Raw genomic sequence first — 23,266 nt, 5'->3', positions numbered from 1 at the left:
ATATCCCCAGGCCTCAGATATTCTTTTTAATTAAAATCTTAATTCCTCATGATTTGAGAATCAATTTTGTTAGTTCTGATTCACCAGAAGAAAGATAAACATCAAAGGATCTGAACTATGAATTGTCTAACCATTGCTACTGAAGCAAGTTTAACACATGTTTTATATTTAGGCTTTATTTTCTACAAAGTTTACTTCATGGGTTCATATAATAAAGTTCACTACTATGAAAAATGTACATTCCTTCTAAAACACTACATTTTCACATATTTATTTTAAGAAGGAAAGAGTGTTTGATAGGATATATACTACCAGTTCAGGGCACACAATATGAATAAAGGTGAAATCCTGTTTCAACAAATTCCAATGTACTAAACATGTTGGAAGTTTGGTAATAAACCTTCAAACTACAATATTTAACAACATTACAGCCTTTAGTGTAGGACACTAAGTAAAAAGTAGCTTTATAAAGTGATGAAGACATGATATAGAAGGGTTCTAATAAATGTCTTCTAATTGAAGTCAGTCACAGTGACTACTGCCTGTAATTCCATCTATATAGAAGGCTGATAGCAAGTTTAAGTCAGTCTGGGAAAAGCAGTGAGACTCGGCCTCAAAATGAAAAAGGGCTGGGCCTATAGCTTATTGATATAAAGTGCCCCTAACACTCAATCCCCAGTACTGGAAAAAAATTAAAAATAAAATAAAATAAATAAAAATAAAAATAAAATCAATCCTTCAAAGCCAGAAGAGTGGTGGTACACAACTATAAACCCAGCTGTTCAGGAAACGAAGGCAGAAGAATCACAAGTTTGAGGTTACGCTCAGGGGTAGAACATGTGCCATTAGTATCAATCAATCAATCAATCAATAAATGCCCTGGGTTTAATACCTAGTACCACAAAAAAAAAAAAGTCATTACTCCAGCTGGGCTCAATCTGTAATCCCAGTATTTTGGGAGGCTGAAGCAGAAGGATCTCAAGTTCAAAGATAGCCTCAGCAATTCAGACCCTAAGCAACTTGGCAAAACTCTGTCTCCAAAAAGGACTGGGGCCAGGTGCAGTGGTGCACACCTATAATCCCAGCAGCTCAGGAGGCTGAGACAGGAGTATCACAAGTTCAAAACTAGCCTCAGCAAAAGCAAGGCCCTAAGCAACTCAGTGAGACCCTGTCTCTAAATAAAATACAAAACAGGATTGGGGATGGGGATGTGGCTCAGTGGTCGAGTGGCCCTGAGTTCAAACCCCATACCAAAAAAAAAAAAAAATTGAGGGTTGGGGATGTGGATCAATGATTAAATGTCCTGGGTTCAATCTCTGGTAACCCCCCCACCTCCCCCACCCCAAAAAAGGTCATTACTTGAAGATTTAGTGCTAGGAAATGCTAAGTCCTACAGCAAGGGACTAAGCAACTCAGTGAGACTCTATCTCTAAGTAAAACAGAAAACAGGGCTAGAGATGTGGCTCAGTGGTCGAGTGCCCAAGTTCAATTCCAGATACCAAAAAAAAAAAAAAAAAAAAAAGTCTTAATTTCCTGGCCAAATTTTAGAATCTGGATAATACATATGAATTTATGATAATGAGATTTAATTTTAGATACAAAGTAAAGATTTGTAATATTTTCTGTTGTTGTTAATAAAGAATATGAAATTTGTGAGCTGGGGTGTGGTTCAGTGGTAGAGTGCTTGCCTAGCATGCATGAGGCCCTGGGTTCAATTTCTACACTTCCAAAAAATAAGAATACACAATTTACTTATAGACCATCAAAAAGGATTTAATTTCTTAATTGCTGTTGTTGCTGATAGGAACTGAACCCAGGGCCCCAGGGCCTTATGTATGCTAGGCAAGTGCTCTCCTACTGAATTACATCCCAAGTCCATTTTCAAATTTAATGGTATAAACTACTTGAAAAAATGATCATTTACCACCTTTCCCCAAAGCAGGTTATTTAATAAGTTATTTCAGCGAGGTATGGGGGTGCACGCCTATAATCCCACAGGCTCAGGAGGCTAAAGTAGGAGGATCTCAAGTTCAAAAGCTGCCTGCCTCAGCAACTTAGGGAGACCCTTTAGCAGCTTAGCAAGACCCTATCTCAATGAATAAAGGGCAAGGGACATGGCTCAGTGGCTAAGCACCTAGGTTCAATGCCACATACAAAAGAAAAGTTATTTCATTGGTATTTGCAAACTTGTATTAAAAAATTTAAAGCCAGATGCAGTAGAAGATTGAAGCAGAAACTTAGTGAGATCCTCAAAACAGAGCTGGGCATGGTGATGCATGCCTGTAATTCCAGCAGCTCAAGAGGCTGAGGCAGGAGAATCAAGGGTTCATACCCAGCCTCAGCTACTTAGTGAGGCCTTCCGTAACTTGGAGAGATCGTTTCAAAATAAAAAACAAACAAACAAAAAAGGGCTGAGGATGTTGCTTAGTGGTTAAGCACCCGCTGGATTCAATCCCTGGTATGGGGTAGGGACTGGAAATAGCGATCCTCAAAATAAAAAATTAAAAAGCTGGCCGGGCATGGTGGCCCACACCTTAATCCCAGCGGTTGGGGCGGCTGAGACAATAAGACTGTGAGTTCAAATAAAGCCAGCCTCAGCAAAGGCAAGATGCTAAGCAACTCAGTAGGACCCTGTCTCTAAATAAAATACAAAATAGGGCTAGCGGTGTGGCTCAGTAGCTGAGTGCCCCTAGGTTCAATCCCTGGTACCAAAAAGGGAAAAAAAAAAAAAAAGGCGATGATGTAGCTCAGTGGTACAGTGTCCCCGAGTTCAATCTCATTACCACAAAAGAAACAAAACTGGAGCTAGGGCTCAGCGGTAGAGCACTTGTGCACATGCAAGGCCCTGGGTTTGCTCCTCAGCACCATATAAAAATAAATAAAATAAAGGTATTGTGTCCAACTACAACTAAAAAATAAATATTAAAAAAAGGGGCTGGGGTTGTAGCTCAGAGGTAGAGTGCTTGCTTCACACTTGTGAGGCACACTATGTTCAATCCTCAACACCACAAAAAATAAATAAATAAATAAAATAAAAATATTGTGTCCATTAAAAAATAATTAAAAATAAGAAACAAACAAAACAAATGATCCAAGCACATTCTTCTAGCAAAATCCTAAAGCAAATGTGAATGATCATATAATCCCTTCATTTTTAAATTGTGTTTTTGCATTACTGGGGTTGGAAACCAGGGACACTTTACCACTAAGCTATATCCTAAATCCTTTCAAATTTTTAAGACAGGATCTTGTTAAATGACTGAGGCTGGCTTCCCTATCCTTTCTTTTCTACAAAGAACCCAATACTTTTAAAGATACACTTTTTAAGAGTAATGCAAGCACACTGGGCATGGTGGTACATGTGTGTAATCCCAGACACTGCGGAGAATGAAGCAGAAGATCACAAGATTAAGGCCAGCCTCAGCCACTTAACAAAAACCTATCTCAAAAAAAAAAAAAAAAAAGGGTTGGGGATATAGCTCAATGGTAGAGTGATCCTGGACTTAATCCCCAGTACAAAAAAATAAAATAAAATTGATAATGGAAAAAATTTTCATTTCCATTTTTCTATCTTCAGTAATTTACCTATATATAAAAAAAAACTAACAATAATAACACCTTTTAAAAATAATTACATTGCACTAGGAAATAAAATATATTTTCAGAATCAGAATTGCTATACAACAAATATAGTTTTGTTCACTTCATTCTCTCTCAAATATAATCTCAAGATAGCTACACATACATATAAGTAAATATTGAATGGTCCTACTTTACCCTTTTCCCCAATCTAAAAAACAGAAATCCCTGTGTCTTGTATCAAAATCATTCCACCTCACAAAATCTACACTCTACGCTGACACATGATAAGTTCAATAGCTACCTGTTGATTGGATAATTCAAGCAAGCATTTTAAAATCATGATTCTTAGCCAGATCCTAACCACTATGTAAACTCATAACGAAATTTTTGTGAATAGATATAGGATTCCTTTGAATAATGCTGAACTACTTACTTCCTTTCCAACAAAAATGATAAAATCATGTATCTTTTATCTATAAAAAGTATACTGTGTACCTCAAACAACTTTTTCTACATAAAAGATTCTGTTTGGGGGCTGGGTTTTAGCTCAATGGTACTGAGTGCTTGCCTAGCATGTGTGAGGCACTGGGTTCGATCCTCAACACCATTAAAAAATAATAAAATAAAGGTATATATTTTAAAAAAAGGTTTGTTTTCCTTTGTAGTTCTCAGGATAGAGTAGAATTCATAAATACCTATTAATATTAGAAAGAACATGTGGAAGCCAGCATGGTGGCACATGCCTGTACTGCTAATCACTTAGGAGTTTGAGGTAGGAACATGACAAGCTTGAAGCGACCTTGGGTCATTTAGCAAGATCTGTAACACACACACAAAAAAAAGGGATGAGGGGGACACTGGGGCTGGGGTTCAGCGGTAGAGCGCTCATCTAACATGTGTGAGACCCTGGGTTTGATCCTCAATACCACATATAAATAAAGGTATTGTGTCCAACTAAAAATAATAAATATTTAAAAAAGGGAGGTGGGTGGGGGATGTAGCTTAGAGATGGAGCACCTATCTACCCAGCATGCAAAATGCCCTGGGTTCAATCTCTAGCACAGAAGAAAGGAGAGGAAAGGTATGGGGGAAAGATGTGTGTGGAAATCTTCTTTAAAATCAGATTGACAACTACATGAATAATAATAGAGCCATACTTTTTGTTTATTTGTTTGTTTCTCCATTACTTGGGACTGAATCCAGGGGCATTCTACCACTGAACTACATTCCCAACATAATATATATATATATATTTATTTATTTATATTTATTTATTTTAGTTCTACATGGGCACAATATATTTTGTTTATTTATTTTTATGTGGTGCTGAGAATCGAACCCAGTGCCTCATATATGCAAGGCAAACGCTCTGTCACTGAGCCACAACCCCAGCCTAACATTCCTGGTTTTTCTGATCTTTTATTTTAAGACAGGGCTTTCACTAAGTTCTAGGGATGGCTTTGAACTTGTGATTGTCTTGCCTCAGTCTCCCAGTCCCTGGGACCATAGTCTTTTGCATTGTACCTAGCAGTCATCCTTTTTGGGAGGAGAAAAGGGGGTGGTATTAGGGATTTAACCCAGGGACACTGTACCGCTGAGCTGCATCTCCAACCCTGGTTTTTATTTTATTCTGAGACAGGTTCTTACTAAGTTGCCCAGAGCCTCACTAAGTTGCTGAAGCTGGCTTTGCACTTGTGATCTTCCTGCCTCAGCCTTCCAATTCACTGGTTTACAAGCAAGTGCCACTACATCTGGTCAGAGTCATTCTTTAAAACATTTTAGAGCTGTTCTTGGTGGTGCATACTGTCGTCCCAGCTATTTGGAAGGGAAAGATAGGAGGATCACAGAACCTAGGAGTATGAGTCCAGCCTGGACAATAATGCAAGACCCTGTCTCAAAAACAAAAAAAAAAACCAAAACCTTTTTCTTCCTTTCCATTTACTCTACTCATACAATCAGAATCATGTTTCATAATCATCTCAGTTTTCAATACTCAAAGAATTCATTAAAATTATTCTCATCATTCTGTTATGAATTGTATTCTAATTAGCAAAGATTCTACATATCATTCGTTCAGTTGTACCTTATATGATAACATTGAAAAAATCTTTTTTTTTCTTTTCTTTTTTCCTTTGGTACTAGGGATTGAACCTAGAGGTGCTTTACCACTGAGCAACATATTTTTTTATTTTGAGACACGGTCTTGCTGAGATGCTTAAGAACTTGCTAAATTGCTAAGACTGGCCTCAAATTGGCAATCCTCCTGCCTCAGTCTTCTGAGTCACTGGGATTAAAAGCATGTGTCACTGTACCTGATCAATGCTAAAATTTTTAAAGGTGGTGAAGTATTGTGGTTATACTGGAATATGTTACTATTAGGAGAGACATACTGATGTATATAGAATATCATAACTACAGTAGTTAAAATAAATGTGATAGACTGGGGTGGCACACACCTATCTCAGGAGGCTGAGGCAGGAGGATTACAGGTTCAAAGTCAGCCACAGGAACTTAGGAAGTCCCTAAGCAACTAAGAAAGACCCTGTCTCAAAATGAAAAATAAAAAGGGTTGGAGATGTGGCTCAGGGGTTAAGCACTCTGAGTTCAATCCCCAAGAAAATAGTAAATGAAATAAAATAAATGTGACAGAAAGTTAATAATTGGTGAACCAAGTACAGCATAGGATTGTTAATTATATTGTTTATTTTTATAAAGACACTAAAATTTTCAAAATAAAAATACAGATGAGGGCGGCAGATGTGGCTCAGTGGTAGGATGTTTGCCTAGCATGTATGAGGACCTGAGTTCAATCCTAGCATTGCAAAAAACAAACAAAAAAACAGAGGAATACTTTTAAAAAATCTGAATCAAAATTAGCCTTATCAGAGCTGAGGATATAGCTCAGTTGGTAGAGTGTTTGCCTTGCATGCACAAGGCCCTGGGTTCAATCCCTAGTATCACCACCCCAAAAAAACAGCCTCTATCAATAAACCTATGAAAATCGGTTTAGTAGGCCTCAACTCCTAATTCTTTATTCCTAAGGGACTGAATCCACGGGCATTCTACCACTGAACTACATTCCCATCATATATATATATATATTTTTTTAGTTCTTTAGGGACGGTAAAGTGTCCCTGGGTTAAATCCCTAATACCACCCCCTTTTCTCCTCCAAAAAAGGATGACTGCTAGATACAATGCAAAAGACTATGGTCCCAGGGACTGGGAGACTGAGGCAAGACAATCACAAGTTCTTAAATATGAACTTTTCCACTGGGGGGGGGGGGGGGAAATCAAACCTCAAAAGCACTTCCTATTCATAAAAGCAATCTGAATAGCCATGCATTAGTAGTTTTTGGGGGGGGGGGTCTAAAAACTACTAATTGAACTAGTAGGGAATTGAATCCAGGGGTGCTTTTCCACTGAGCTATGTCCCCAGACTACTTAAATTTGGAGATAGGGTCGCGCTAATTTGCTGTAGGTGGCCTCAAACTTGCGATTGCTTGTCTTAGCTAGCCAAGTCACCTGGATTACAGATATGCACACTGTGCTCAACTCCATGAATTACTATTTTACTTTATTTTATTTTTTGGTACTAGGGATTAAACCCAGAGGTGCTTAACCACTGAGTCACATCCCCACATTTATATATTTTTTATTTTGAGACAGGGTCTTGCTAAGTTGCTTAGGGCTTTGCTAAGTTGCCAAGGTTGGCTTTGAACTCACAATTCTCCTGCTTCAACCTCCTGAGCCAAAGAGCATTAGTTTTGACAAAGTTTAAAAACAGAAAACACATTACACTTAGATCAAAAGGGTTAATTTTTTTCCAGTTAACTATGGGACTTACCTATCGATGTCATCATCTCCAGGTAACAAGGGTGGGAGGGGCAGAGGAGGCAAAGTGGAAGTTTTCAAGTGTGGAATAGCAGCTGTTACAGTTACTTGAGTCTTCATAGAAACCTGTACAGGGGGCTGAGAATTTGCCTGAGAGGACAGAGTAGATGTCCTTGGATGAGTAGAAGGGGGAAAAGTTGAACTACTAGGAATAGGAACCTGACTAAATGTTGGTTGGGGAGGAGGCAGAGGTGGTTGTTGTGGAATAGTTGGTAGTGGAGGCAAAGGTGGCAAAGGGGGTGTCTGAGGTGGAGGTGTAGTAGTTGGTAAAGGAGGTGGAGGAGAAGTAATTATGGGGAGAGGTGGAGGGGTCTCCTTTTCTGGTGTCTCTGTCTCCTTTGGAGTAACAATCTCCTCTTTCAGTGCTATGGGTTTAGAGTCTCTTGTTCCCTGTGCTTTCAAATCTTTAACAGGATGCTTCTCAGAGTTCTCATCCAACTTTACCTTCCCTGTATCTACAGAATTTTTGACCTCTGTATTTGAATGCGTTACATTCACCAGTTCAGTATCTGGGGCACATTTTTCCAATTTTACACCTCTGGGTAACTTTTTAGACTCCAAGCCTGAATCCTTAGCCTCCACTGAACTGTTCTCTTTCCTAGGTAAAAATATAGGTGAACCCTTTGATTCCTTTCCATCCATTTTTGCTGCAGCTGCAGCAGCTGCTCTCTCCTTCTTTTTTCTACTGAGTTCAGCTCCCAGGCTGGAATTCAGTGGAAGCCTGACCGGTGAGATACTGGAATGACGACTTCGTGACCCAGATCTCTTCTTTTTACTATGAGAAGATGAGTGTCTTGAATATGCAGGACTTCTACTTCTGGACTTCATGGATTTCCTACTGGAAAAGAAAAAGCCAATTTAAAATGGATAGACTATTGCAATATACTGAAGAAAGCAGATAAGCAAAGCTATGGAAAACTTTCACTTTTTTTTCTTCTCCTTGGTACCAGGGATTGAACCCAGGGCACTTTACCACTGAGCTACATCCCCAGCCCTATTTAATTTGAGAGAGTCTCACCAAGTCACTGAGGGCCTTGCTAAACTGCCCAGGACCTCAAGCTTGCAATATTCTTATCTCAGCCTCCTGAGTCACTGGGATTACAGGCATGTGTCATGGCACCCAGCAGAACTAAAGTATTAAACCCATTTTGAGTAAATCCATCCAAAAAATAAATTAGGTACCATCAAAATAAAAGTTTCAGAAACCAGCCCAAATAAAAGGAGCCTAAGAAGACATGGAAATTAAATGTAATATCATGTTTAAGATCCTGGAACAGAAAATGGATATTAGGTAAAGACTGATCTGAATAAATTAGACTTCAATTAATAATTATGTTTCCATATTGATTATCTATAACAAAAGTACCACTCTAATATAATGTTAACAACAAGGAAAACTGGATATAGGCGTATATAAAAACTCCCCATAGCACTTTCACAATTTCTTTGTAAATTACTGGACATGATACCACATGCCTATAGTCCCAGAGACTCAGGAGGCTGAGGCAGAAGAATAGCAAATTTAAGGCCAGTCTGGACAACTCAGCAAAACCCTGCTTCAAAATAAAAAGGACTGGGGATGTAGCTCAGTGGTAAAGCACCCCAAAGTTCAATCCTGAGTATTAAAACAATGTTTTCTATAAATCTAAAACTATCCTAAAATACAAGGTTCATTTAAAAAAATGGATAAGAGGAACTATGTCCTACAAAAACATATTTGAGTCATACAACACTAAAAATTGTTCGTTATTTAAATGAAGGAAGACAAAACAATACAATTCTTTCCCACATTGGAAAAGAAATAAATAGCCATATTCACAAATGCTTACTTTCAGAATTTTGGCTTCAATCTTTGATAAAGTGAAAATAAAATAATAAGACTGGGGATTTAGCTCAGTTGGTACAGTGCTTGCCTTGCATGCACAAGGCCCTGGGTTCGATCCCCAGCACCCAAAACAAAACAAAACAAAAAAAAAGATACAGTCATAATCTATAATAAAGGTAGTTATATAAATTAAGAAGTTAATCTAACTTTTCAAACTAAGGAGCTATTTAATTGGCAGATTCCCGGAAAATATGTTGTTCTTTATACCCTTAATTTATGATAAAGTTGTGTACACAGTAAACAAACCCCCAATGTTAAAAAAGTTAGGATTCATAAGTAGACAAATTAGAGAAAATTTTTTAGCAAAATAATCCATTAGAAATTTTTAAAAAGGCTGGGGCTGGGGATGTGGCTCAAGTGGTAGCACGCTCGCCTAGCATGTGTGAGGCACTGGGTTTGATTCTCATTGTGTCCACCTAAAATTAAAAAATAAATATTAAAAAAAAAGAAGAAGAAGAAGTTTTAAAAAGGGCTCAGGTGGTAGAGTGATTGCCTTGCATGCACAAGGCCCTGGGTTCAATGACCAGTACCACAAAAAAAAAAAAAAAAAGTTTTTAAAAAATATGATAGTTCCTGGGGGCTGGGGATGTGGCTCAAGCGGTAGCGTGCTCGCCTGGCATGCGTGCGGCCCAGGTTTGATCCTCAGCACCACATACAAACAAAGATGTTGTGTCGGCCGATAACTAAAAAAAATAAGTATTAAAATTCTCAAAAAAATTCACTAAAAAAAAATATTAAAATATTTTTTAAAAATTCTCTCTCTCTTTAAAAAAAAAAATATATATATATATATATATGATAGTTCCTGGTCCTTTTCATATAAAAAAGGATTTCCAATCAATTTTTTAGGAACTCATAATTAAGACAAGGCGGGGCTGGGATTCTGGCTTAGCAGTACAGTGCTCGCCTAGCACGGGCAGGACCCGGGTTCCTCAGTACCACATAAAAATAAAGGCATTGTGTTGTGTCCATCTACACCTAAAAAAAATATATATTTAAAAAAAAATTTTTAAATAAAAAAATAATTAAGACAAGGTATTATATTTTTATTATATTATTGCATGTTCAATTAATTTTCTTCTTAAGGAAGAATGGGGAGTAAAATCTGGTAAATCTTTTTTTTTTTTTTTAATGTATGTTTTTATGTGGTGTTGAGGATCGAACCCAGGGCCTCACACATGAGAGGCAAGCACTCTACCACTGAGCTACAACCTGAGCCTAAAATCTGGTAAATCTATGGGGCAAATTATTTCAAGTTGAAACACCAGTCTCATTAATTCTTTTTGTTCTTTACCAAAGCCTAATCTGTTCAAGCATCAATGTGAGACAAGCAAACAGGGATATGGAGATATCATATATCTGGCTCAATAGAAGAACACTTGCCTAGAATGCAGGAGAACCTGGGTTTAATCCACAGCACTGAAAAAAAAAGGGACTGGACAAACATAATTTGCCCATTAGTCTAAAACAAATTGCTCCCATTTCAGATCAGTATTTCCCTTTATCTGTGGGCACTGATAAAACTAACATGAATCAAAATGAACAGCATATATATGTAAGGGAAACAACTCACATGACAGCAGCCATGGTTTTCTTTTATCTATACTCCTTTTGGAAGTTCATTTCAAAAATTAGTTAAAATATAGAATTATTATTGGAAGAAATAGTACTAAAAAACATCAATGACAACATATATATGAACATAAAAAATATTGAAAGTAATTAAATCACTGGGCATGGTGGCACACACCTGTAATCCCAGAAAGCTGAAAGTGAAGGCTGAGGCAGGAGGATCACAAGTTTAAAGGCAGCCTCAACAACTTAGTGAGGCCCTAGGCAACTTAGCAAGGTCTTGTCTCAAAATTAAAAAAAAAAAAACAAAAAAAAACAGAAAAAAACGCCAGGCAAGGTGGTGCACACCTGTAAAGTTCCCAGTGGCTCGGAGGCTGAGGCAGGAGGATCCAAGTCCAAAGACAGCCTCAGCGACTTAGCAAGACCACAAGCAACTTAGCAAGACCCTGTCTCAAAATAAAAAATAAGGGGCTGGCATTATGGCTCAGCGGAGAACGCTCACCTAGCGCTTGAGAGGTCCTAGGTTCAATCCTCAGTACCACATAAAAATAAACAAACAAAATAAAGGTACTGAGTCCTAAAAAAATAAATATTTTTTAAAAATTAATACAAAAAACTAAAAAATAATGTTGGGGTTGTGGCTCAGTGACAGAGTGCTTGCCTAGCATGCGTGAGGCGCTGGGTTCAATCCCTGGTACATAAAAATAAACAAATAAAGGTATTGTGCCCATCTACAACTAAAAAAAATACTTTAAAATAAATAAATAAAAAGGGTTGGGGATGTGGTTCAGTGGTTGAGCACCCCTGGCTTCAATCCCTGGTACCAAATCAATAAATAATAAAAAAGGATGAAGATATGTCTTAGTGTTTACGCCATATCCCTAGTGCAAAAAAAAAAAAAAAAAGTAATTAAATAGATTTATCAAGTATCTACTCACTGTTAAGAAAACTAATACTCCTCTTTGTAAATACTTGACTGAATATGTTTTCTACTTGAATTATAGTTGAGATAAAATACTTCTATCCTGGAGAAAATGTCTAAAACCCTAAATGTTAACTAATGCGAGATACTACCATGCATTAGAAAATTTAGATTGGACTAGGGATGTAGCTGAGTGATTTGAGAGCTTGCCTAGCATGTGAAAAGCCCTGAGTTCAATCTCTAGTACCCAAAACACTGATTTTAGTTTTTCAACATGACAATCTTGCTATAAATCCTTCAATTTTGGAACAGAAACTTTTTTTTTTTATTTTTTTAAACAGGGGACTGAAACCAGGGGCACTTTTACCACTGAGCTACATCCCCAGTCTTTTTTTTTTTGAGGCAGAATCTTGCTAAATTGCTGAGGCTGGTCTCCAACTCTTGATCCTCCAACCTCAGTCTCCCCATTCACTAGGATTTCAGACCACCAAGCTGGCAGAAGTCTATCATTAATAGGACATTTGGTTTCCCATTTGGTTATTTTAGTAATACAAACACGAGTTAAGTTTCAAGTCTATCCAAAGAAAAAAAGGGGAGAAGGGACAACAAATAAGAAAAATATAGGGAGCAAAATATAACCTAAAAAATGTACCTTCCCCCTGAATGTTTACCCATTTCAAATAAAATCACTATTAATTACTGTTGATTTGGCATATGCAAAGATGTTGAATTTATGCTAAAGCATTTCCAGTTTTTTTAAATGAAATTGTTGTATTCTGACAGTGTTTGTTTTTCAGAGAATACTAAAGGGATCTGTATGTTCCTCTACTCTTTAACTCTATAAAATGCTGTACTTATTGTTGACAATTCCAATGAATGAGGAAAAATTTGTAGTGCATACATACAAATATATTTACAAATCAACAAAAAAACACGCATGTGTTTCTGGATAAATGATGAAATATTTATATTTGCATCCTCTACTATCACACAGTGTCTTCAATTCTTTCTATGTTTTTATTTGCCTTTACTGCACTTGTTTCCATTAATTAGCAGAACTTCCTCAACTTACTAAAGAGCATTTGAGAATCTCTATTTTCTCTAATTCAAAACTGGAAGCAGTTTCTAATGGAACGCATTTTAGTGTATTATTTTTATTTATTTTTCTCAATACTGGGAATTAAACCCCATGAGTGCTCAATCACTGGGCTGCATTCGCCCCTTCTCTTTTTTTTTGGTACTGGAGATTGAACCCACTTAACCCCTGAGCCACATTCCCACTCCTTTTTTTCTTTTCCTTTTTTTTTTTTAACATTTTTTTTTAGTTGTAGATGGACACAATATCTTTATTTTTATTTGTTTTTATGTGGTGTTTTTACGAACCCAGGGTCTTACACGTGGGAGGCAAGCGCTCTACCACTGAGCCACAGTCCCAGCCCTCCTTTTTATTTTTCTAGACAGGGTTTCACTAAGTTGCTGAGGCTGGCTTTGAACTCAAGATCCTCCTGCTTCAGCCTCCCAAATTGCTAGGATTATAGGCATGCACTCTCTCCTGAGCCACAACACCACTCCCAACTTCATTATATATTCAAAAGTCCCATAATAGTAAAAATTCTTTTAATAGCCTTAAAAAAATACTCTCACAAAAAAACATGTTCTAAGAATACTTGTTAAACTTCCTTTAAAAACTATGCTGTTGTTGCTGGGCACGGTGGGGCACACCTGTAATCCCAGTGGCTTGGAAGGCTAAGATAGGAGAGGAGGCACTAAGCAACTCAGTGAGACCCTGCCTCTAAACAAAGTATAAAACCTGACTGGGCATGTGGCTCAGCTTGCCCTGAGCTCAATCCCTGCTACCCCCATCATCAAAAAAAAAAGGGAAAAAAAACTATGCTATTGGGGCTGGTGTTGTGGCTCGGGGAGAGTGCTTGCCTAGCACACATGTGAGGCACCAGGTTCAATCCTCAGCACCACCTAAAAATAAATAAAGGTATTGTGTCCATCTACAATTAAGAAAAAAAAAAAAAAACTATGCTGTTAACTGGGCACAGTGGTGCATGCCTATAATCCCAACATGAGAGGTTGAGACTGGAGGATTGCAAGTTTGAGGACAGCCTCTTCAACTTAGTCTCTATGCAACTGAGTCTCAAAATGAAAACTCAGAAAAAAAAGGTGGGGATGTAGCTCATTGGGAAAGTGTCCCTGAGTTCAATTGCCAGTACCAAAAAAAAAATCTATACATGATAATTTACAAATGGCACACTAAAGACTTATGCATTTTGTGATATATAAATTTTACCCTTCACCCCTCCAAAAAACACTGGGTTCTAGGAAATGGCATACATGCTGAAGTCTTTTTTTTTTTTTTTTAAAGAGAGAGAGAGAGAATTTTTTTAATATTTATTTTTTAGTTTTCGGCGGACACAACATCTTTGTTTGTATGTGGTGCTGAGGATCGAACCCGGGCCGCACGCATGCCAGGCGAGCGCGCTACCGCTTGAGCCACATACCCAGCCCATGCTGAAGTCTTTAGAATAAAGTGTACTGATGCATGCAACTTACTTTAAGATGAATCAAAAGATGGACTGATGAAGAGATCAATAGGTATGTGGTAAAATATATGGCAAATATTAAGTGTAGACTCTAGGTGTTATATAATATACAGGTGTTCATTATAATTTTTTTTTTTTTTTGGTAGCAGAGATTGAACTCAGGGGTACTCCACCACTGAGCCACATCCCCAGTGCTATTTTGTATTTTATTTAGAGACTGCGTCTCTCACTGAGTTGCTTAGTGCCTCCCAGTTGCCAAGGCTAGCTTTGAACTCGAGTTTCTCCCGTCTCAGCCTCCCAAGCTGCTGGGTTACAGGCGTTCGCCACAACACTAGACCACTATAATTCTTTTAACCTGTGTTTTAATTTTATTATTATTATTTTTTTAAACAGTAAGCTGGGAACAGCATTGAACTCCTGTAATTTCAGCAACTAGGGAGACTGAGAACGGAGGATCACAGGTTTAAGGCCAGCCTAGGCAATTCAGCAAGCTCCTGTCTCAAAAAATAAATAAATAAAGGACTAAGGAATGTAGCTCAGTAGTTAAGTGCCCATGGGTTCAATCACCAGGGCCTTCCCCCGACAAAATAATAATAAATTGAGATGAAAATATTAAGAAACTTCAACCCTTGACAGTTAGGGACTCTGCAATTTGATGAATTCACACTAGTTTCTGAATAATTATAACTTTAAGTCACCAAAAATTACATTGACATACAAAACACTGCATGAATTTTTTAAATTAGTGTAATTTCTTTACTAGCATTCAATGACATTATCCTCATTCACAGAATTTACTGAGTGGTACCATGTATGATATGCACTTCATATTAATTAATTTAATCCTCACAACAACTCTAGAAGTAGATAATTATTATCTCTATTTTATTCATGGAGAAATTAAATCATTTTCCAAAGGTCACAAAGGAGCATTAGGATTCCACTCAGTTTCAATAAAAGCTCACATTTTTCTTTTGTAGACACAGATGAGTCCTCAAATATATAAGGTATATTTCATTGCCTAGGAACCAAAACAGTTTTCCACAGATAATACACTCTAAGGCTGAAATTTCTAATATGCCTTTCTCACAAAAATATTGTGAAGACATTATTATCATGTTTTTAGAGAAAGATTTTGAAAACTCTCAGTGGTCACAAGGTACCATTTAGTAAAGTTGTAAAGAAAACCAAATTGGGCTGGCCATGGTGGCACATGCCTATAATCCCAAACTTGGAAGGCTGAGGCAGGAGGATGGAGAGTTCAAAGCCAGCCTCAGCAATTCAGCGAGGCCCTAAGCAACTTAGTGAGACCCTTTCTCAAAATAAAAAATAAAATGGGGGGGCTGGAGTTGTAGCTTAGCAGTAGAACACATGCCTCATTCGTGTGAGGCACTGGGTTCTATTCCTAGCACCACATATAAATAAAGTCTATGAACAACTAAAAAATATGTTTTAAAAAATAAAGAAATAATAAAATGGGCTGGAGATGTTGCTCAGTGACTAAGTGCCCCTGGATTCAATTCCTGGTATCAGAGAGAGAGAAACAGAGAGAGAGAGAGAGAGAGAGAGAGAGAGAAATTGTCCTAGGGACCAATTACTTCTAGGCTATTTAATGACAAAAAGAAAACCACCTAATCAGGTGAATTTCCTCTCAAACATCCATTAAAAGATAGAACTCTGCCTGTCAATTAGGCAATGAATAAACTTACAGGTTTGGAGACTCAGTTTACAGCACAAATGGTAGGATGACCTAAGCGAATAGCCTCAAGAGAACACAAATGAAAAGTTATAATCACTCAAGTCTCTAGTCAGGTCCAAGAAAGTTTAAGTACTAACACCAAGGGGATTTTTTAAAAACTTGAGGCAAAGCAACAGAAATAGGATCTAAAATTAACAATGCTCTGCACTCACCAGACAAAAGCCCATTTCTCTCACACAGAAGCATACAACTGAAGATCCCACTACTGGAAGTACCTACCTTTAAAAGCTGCAGGCATGTGAAATCTTTACTTCTCAAATTCTGGAGTAAAGGGAGACCAGACTTATCTACTTCAATGACTAGCCAATGGCAAAGTGTCCTAATCAAGCACAAACACTGGGGACTTCAACAAAACACCCTACCTCTGGAAGGACTGTTAGACAAAAGCTCACCTGGGGAGCGGACTTCGACTGAGAGACCGCTTGCTCATGAAAGGGCTGCTGGAGCGCCTTCGACCATAGGGACTGGGTGATCTCCCGCTGTAAGAGCCACTCCTTTCATAGCTGGACGACCGTCTCCGGCTATAAGGACTCACAGACCTCTGTCGTCTACTGTAGGGGCTGGGTGACCGGGTACCGGACTGATAGGCAGAAGGCTCCTTGTAAGGTGGGCTGATGGACTGCCTTCTTGAGGTACTTCCAGGACTCTTCTTGTAGGAGTCATAATTGCTAGAGGTATGAGATCTCGGAGGACTAACGTCATAATCTTGGCCATAAGAAGCTCCTGAGGGGCTGTCATCTTGTTTGGAGCTGTCAGACCACTTCCTGTGGGGACTCCTGGATCTCCGTTTGGGGCTGTCCACTGTTTTGTAACTTTTGGGTGTTTCCCTTTTCCGATGACTTTTACTCCGATCTTTGTGTCCAGACTTTAGCTCACGTTCTTTCCGGGTCTTTTCCTTATGGAGTTTGGATGACCTGGATTCCTTGCTGCTGCTCTTGGATATCTGTGCCTTACCATAGTCATCGTTCTCCTCATTTGAACGCTTTGAACTTCCTGATACTCGGTCTTTCATCGATCCCGACTTGCTGGAGACTTCCTGGTTTTTTTCTTTTTCGGTCTGTTTAGTTTTTAGTAAGTCCCGGGAACGCCTGTGCTGGTGGTGACGATGTTTATGCAGGCGGTCACTCCGATCCGTTCCACGACGTTCATCATTCTCCCTCCTATCTAATTTGAAGGCCATGTCGTCAGAGAAGGTGTCTGAATCAGAGCTGATGTCATCATACTCCACCAAAGGTTTGATAACTGTACCCAAGGATGCTTCGGGGGTCACCAACCCCATGTCTTTGGAGTGCTTGGACTTATGCCTCTTGTGCTTCGACACCAATCGGTGACGCTCTCTGCTGTTGGAGCTGCCACCTCCCGATGACGGCTGCAAAGTTCCAGAAGCTCCTCCACTCCCGTCCTTCTTGCCCCCATGTCTCTCTGAATTGGGCATTCCCTTTCCCCTGGCCTTAAGAAGGGGAAAAAGTTCCCCAGCACTCCAAGAAGTAACCCCCACCCACCCCCCCACCCTAAATCCACGCCCACCAAAGTGCCCCTAGAAGGTGGTGGGGAGGGAAGGGACGGTAGGCCAGGCTCCTCCTCCCTCCCAATTCCTCAGCACCCTCCTACATGAGGTGGGGGGTGAAGGAGCGAGGGAAGAAATGAGAGTTCCTCAGCAGTGGAGTTGCGAGACAACGAGTAGCTCCTTAAGTCTGCAACCCCCAACCCCGCGGAACCAGTCCTCAGGCCTCCGCGCCGGGAGGTGGAGGAAGTAGGTAGCCGACGGCCCGGGGATGTGGGGCCGACTCGGGCTCTGGGGCCCTGTGAAGACTGCGCGGGCCCTTCCCCTACCCGGTAGCCCGGCTCAGGGCGGCTTCCTGTCGCCGGGGTCCCGCGAACTAGGTACCTCACGCCCCCTTTGTCCCTCTTTCCTGAGGGAAACCCCTTTTCTAGCCTTCGCCTCGCCTCAATACCTCACACTCACACTCGCTCCCTCACACAGATCTCAGTCACACACTAGATTAAACCGAAACGGCACTTGGGGGAGGGGGGGAGGGGCAATCGCAGGAAATACCGCGAGAGCACAGCTCTCGCGATACTTCTAACTTCCTTTTCGCCTCTCCCCACTACTCGATCTAACAACGCGAGAACAGGAACCTAAACGAGAAAAGCGTCCCGCAGATTCTCGCGATAAGCTTCCACCTTTTTATTTGAGGAAAGCTTTACAGAAACAGCTAGCAAAAAAATACGTATAAACGTGAACCGTACTGGTAACTCATTGAGCCGATATCCCCAGGTTCCGGTGCAAAAGCATTTTACGGTACTTTTAAGCAAGCCTTTTAGCTACCATGATAAAAATGTTTTTAACAGGGTAAAGGGTGAACGTGGTGACATTTCAAGTCCCTGAGTATTTAAAAAGCTTCGCACTTTTTTTTAATATTTATTTTTTAGATGGACACAATATCATTATTTATTTTTATGTGCTGAGGATCGAACCCAGGGCCTCGCAAGTGCTAGGAGAGCGCTCTACCGCTGAGCCACAACCCACGCCCCCCCCCCCCGCACTTTTATTTTTAATTAGTTTTTTGTTGTTGTTTTCTTGGTTTTGTTTTGCGGAACAGGGATTGAACCCAAAAGGGCTTTACTGCTGAGCAACATCCCATTCCTATTTATTTATTTATTCTGTTTGTGATATTGGGAATTTAACCCAGGGGTGCTTTACCACTAAGCCACTTCCGAGTCCTCATTATTTTTCTTTCTCAATTTTACTTGTGGTGCTGGGGATTGTACCCAAGGCCTTGTGCATTGGAGGCACGCACTCTACCAACTGAGGTATATCCCCAGCCCCACCCTCATTAATTTTTACTGTGGGAGAGTGGGCTTTGAACTTATGATTCCCCCTTCTTCAGCCTCCCGGTGTAGCTGGGATTCCTAGTGTGCACCACCACTCCTGGCTAAGCCATTTTATTTTGAGATAGTATTTTACCAAATTGCTGAGGATCTTGCTAAATTGCTGAGACTGGCTTTGAATGAGTTATCCTTCTGCCTCACCCTCCAGAGTGGCTCCCCCAGACTTAGCCTGGAACTTTCCATCCTTCTAACTTGGCCTCCTGAAGCCTCCTGGGTCACTAAGATTAGGGGCGATCACTACCGCACCTGGCTTGTTTCCCATATTTATAGTGTAAGCTACATGCCAAGCATTTTACTTATGTTATCTCTAATACTCACAGCTACCCTGCAGGACATGATATCCTCATGACTGTTTTATAGATAATGCAATTCCATATTCAGAGAAGGTAAATAATTGAGGGTAACACAGGTAGTCCACCGAGTGCTGCAACCAAGAATCAAACATGTATCTCTGATACTAAAGCACAAACTCTTCCATCATGAGGCACTACCTCTCTGCCCTCTTCAAATCTAAAAGCCTTAAAGTTCCTCTGTTTTTGAGATAGTCCCAAGGCTCTTACGGATAATTTAGCTTTTTAACCTCACGCAAAATATTGTAACTATTAACAAGAAAAGAAAATGCCTTATACTGCTCTGTAAGTTTTCAAAACCTCAAACATGCATTAGCCCATTCCTTCTTTGCAACGCTGACATGGGACTGTGTAGGAGAAAACAAAGACACAGAGAGGTAACATGACCCAAGCTTCTTCATTCTTTCCTTCAACAAATTTATATGTGAGGATCCGGGGATATAGCCCCAGTGGTAAATGCGCATCTACCATACCTGAAGCCCTGGGTTTAATCACCAGCACCAAATAAATAATCAGGTTGTGATGGCACACAGCATGTAATCCCAGAAGCATGGGAGGCTGAGGCAGGAGGATCACAAGTTTGAAGTCAGTCTCAGCAACCTAGCAAGATCCTGTCTCAAAAAATAAAAAGGGCTGGGGCTGGAGCTGGGGCTCAGCAGTAGCGCAATTGCCTGGCATGTATGAGGCACTGGGTTCGATTCTCAGCACAACAGCACCACATATAAATAAGTAAGATAAAGGTCTATCAATAACTAAAAGATAGAAAAAATAAAAAGGGCTTGGGATGTGGCTCAGTAGTTAAGGGCCCTTGGGTTCAATCCCTGTTGCCAAATAAATAAATATTGAATTTATTAAATTTCAAAACCCTTCTACTTGTAATAGTACCCATTTAAATAGGCTTTCAAGTAGAATATAGGCAGCATATTGTACTATAAGTTATAAGGTAATAAATGTCATAAGAATGACATGGAGTTGGGCCTGGGGTTGTAGCTTAGTAGTAGAGCAATTGCCTAGCATGTGTTGAGACACTGGGTTGGATTCTCAGCATCCCATACAAAAAAAATAAATAAATAACATCAAGGTTTGTTGACAACACAAAAATAAAGAAAAAAAAAGAGAGAGAGAGAGAGAATGACACGGAGTACTGAATGCTCAGAAGTGACTGGGAGAGAAAGCTTTTCGGGGCTGGGAGTATAGTTCAGTGGTAGAGCCTAACATGCTGGAGGCTCTGGGTTCTATCCCCAGCAATATAAATAAATAAATAAAGGGCCGGGGTTGAGGCTCAGTGATAGAGCACTTGCTGAGCATGTGTGAGGCACTGGGTTCCATCTTGGCACCACATAAAAATAAACTAAGGTATTGTGTCCAGCTACAACTAAAATAAATAAATAAATGAAAATTAGGGGCAATTTATTTTGTTGTTTTGTTTGGGGTACCAGGAATTGAACTCAGGAGTACTTGACCACTGAGCAACATTCACAGCCCTATTTTGTATTTTATTTAGAGACAGGGTCTTACTGAATTGCTTAGAGCCTATCTTTTGCTGAGGCTGGCTTTAAACTCGTGATCCACCTGTGTCAACCTCCTGAGCTGCTGGGATTACAGGCATGTGCCATTGCACTTGGCTACTAGGGGCAATTTGTGCAGGCAATCCCAATAACTAGGAGGGAAGGGAACCCTGAGGAAGGCTGAGGCAGGAGGATAGCAAATTCAGTGCCAGCTTCAGCAACTTAGAGGGAAACTGTCTCCCAAAAAAAAAAAAAAAGGACCGGGGTATGAAAGGAAAATGAGAAACAAAAGACAAGAAATGAAAGACAGAGACCAGGCAACCAGGCAGAGAAGAGATAACAGGAGAGTTTATTTGTCAGAGCTGACAAAGGCACATCTTTCCATAGAGGAAGACAGGCAAAATAGGCTTGGGTTCCACAACTCTTATAGGGCAGGCTCAGCTTGGCAGGTCCTAATGCAGGTGCTTAAGGGTAGGGTTGGGATGTGGAAGTGATGATCCTTCTCAGAAATGCCCTTGGGCAGTGAAGGTTTGGGTTTGTGTGAGGGAGTGGGGTGAACCTTTCTCAAAAAGGCCCTTGGGCAGGAAAGCGAAACTTTTTATTAAACATGGAGGCTGTCACTTAAGATGGCCTTCCAGATGCTAAGCAAGGACCTTACAGGGTTGTAGCTTCCTGGTCAAGTGCCCCTAGGTTCAATCTTGATTACCAAAAAAAAAATTTTTTTATATACTATATTTTTTACTTATGTGTTATTTTTAGTTATATGTGACAGTAGAGTTTATTTATACACTTATATATTTAAATATATTATTTATACAAACATGGAGTATGTTTTATTCTAATTAGGATCCCAGCTTTGTGGATGTACAGGATATTGAGATTCACTAGGGGTATATTCATATATGTAAATAAGAAAGTTATGTTAGATTCATCCCACTGTCTTTCTTATCCCTATCCCTCCTCCCTTCCCTTCATTCCCCTTTGTCTAATCTATTGAACTTCTGTTCTTCCTCTCCCCCTTTGTGTATTAGCATTCACATATCTTGCAGAATATAAAACCTACCAAAAATAAACTAATTAAAAAAATTTAAAAGGAGGGGCATTTTAATGGGACCAGGAAGAGTGATTAGATTTTTATTTTCACTGTGTCTCCATCCCAACTACCATAAACTGAGCAATTCTCCTCTACCATGCCCTCTGCCATGATGTTCTGCCTCACCTCAAGCCCAGAGCAATGCAGTCAGCTGATGATGAACAAAAAGACTAAAACCTCTGATACCATGAGCCCCAAATAAACCTTCTATAAAAACAAAAAAGAAAATCAGTAAGCCAGAGACCAGAAAAATATTCTGAATAAAGGTAAAATCCATTCTCAAATCACTGCCTAAAATGTTCTTGTATAAAATGTTCTGGTATTAAAAAAAAATTTTAAATCTAAATGTTTGAAAAATAAATAATGTTTGAATCCATAAATTTTGATTGTAATTTTTTTGTTGTTATTGGTACTGGCAACTGAATCCAAGGGCACTTAACCACTGAACAACATCCCCTTTTTATTTTTTTATTTTTGAAATAGACTCTTGCTAAATTGCTGAGGCTGGCCTTGAACTTGGGATCCACTGGCCTCCAGCTTTGGCCTCCTGATCTCTGGGATTACTGGCATGTACTATCATGCCCAGCATTTGGTTGTAAATTTAGAAGATTAGTTTTCATGATCTCTTTTCTTTTTTGCCATGCTGAGGGTGAATCTAGGGTCTTGACCATGCTAGGCAAGTGCTCCAATTCTCACTTTTTAATCTTCTATGGAATTAAAATAAATGCTAACAAATAAAAAGAATGGGGGTGGGGGTATATCTCAGTTGGTAAAGCACTTGTCTCCCAAGCTCAAGGCCCTGGGTTCAATCCCCAGCACACACACACACACACAAAGAGAGAGAGAGAGAGAGAGATTGGGAAAAGAAGGATAAAATTAAGAATGAGGTACTGGAACTCACATATGATAACTACTTATTCACTGCAGGAGAGCCTGGATATAAAGGTCCTCACCAATGGTTTGATTCTTTGTTTTTATTTTTGTGGTAGTGGGGACTTTACCACTGAGGGGATATCCCCAGCGCTCTTAATCCTGACACAGAATCTTAATAAATTGCCAGTCAAGCTTTATCGGATTACAAGTGTATATCACCATGTCTAGATGTATTTTATATTTTTAACATCCCCCACCTCCAAAAACAGTTAGTTTATATTTGAGATTTCAGGAGTCCTCTGGAGCCTCCCTCAAAGCTTAGTTGTTTACAATTTACCCATTACCCATTTTGCCACATAAGAAGATTGTTCTTTTTAATTTTCTT

The 23,266-nt window shown here is 39.5% G+C and overlaps 1 protein-coding gene and 1 non-coding gene across 11 annotated transcripts in view; one reads left to right on the top strand and one right to left on the bottom strand.

Moving 5' to 3' along the window:
- Positions 1-17,653, bottom strand: part of Cdk12 (cyclin dependent kinase 12) — an 83,429-nt gene extending 65,776 nt beyond the window's left edge. For 9 of the 10 annotated variants that reach the window (XM_046420352.2, XM_046420350.2, XM_058571581.1 and 6 more), the window contains exons 1-2: positions 16,558-17,653; positions 7,429-8,313 (exon numbers count right to left, since the gene is read on the bottom strand). In XM_046420352.2, the coding sequence (XP_046276308.1) occupies positions 7,429-8,313; positions 16,558-17,600 (1,928 nt within the window). In that variant the 5' untranslated portion in view covers positions 17,601-17,653. The remainder of the gene's footprint in view (positions 1-7,428; positions 8,314-16,557) is intronic. The other variant, XM_046420347.2, reaches the window with a different exon arrangement.
- Trnaa-ugc (transfer RNA alanine (anticodon UGC)) lies at positions 6,475-6,545 on the top strand. The gene has a single exon. It is a non-coding gene; the product is annotated as a tRNA-Ala (tRNA).
- Positions 17,654-23,266: the final 5,613 nt, after the last annotated feature.

The sequence above is a fragment of the Marmota monax genome, unplaced genomic scaffold (assembly GCF_021218885.2).
Source record: "Marmota monax isolate L192 unplaced genomic scaffold, Marmota_monax_Labrador192_F-V1.1 WCK01_AAM20220418_F8-fsc00064, whole genome shotgun sequence".
Taxonomy (NCBI): domain Eukaryota; kingdom Metazoa; phylum Chordata; class Mammalia; order Rodentia; family Sciuridae; genus Marmota; species Marmota monax.
This window is presented reverse-complemented; position numbering and strand designations above follow the sequence as displayed.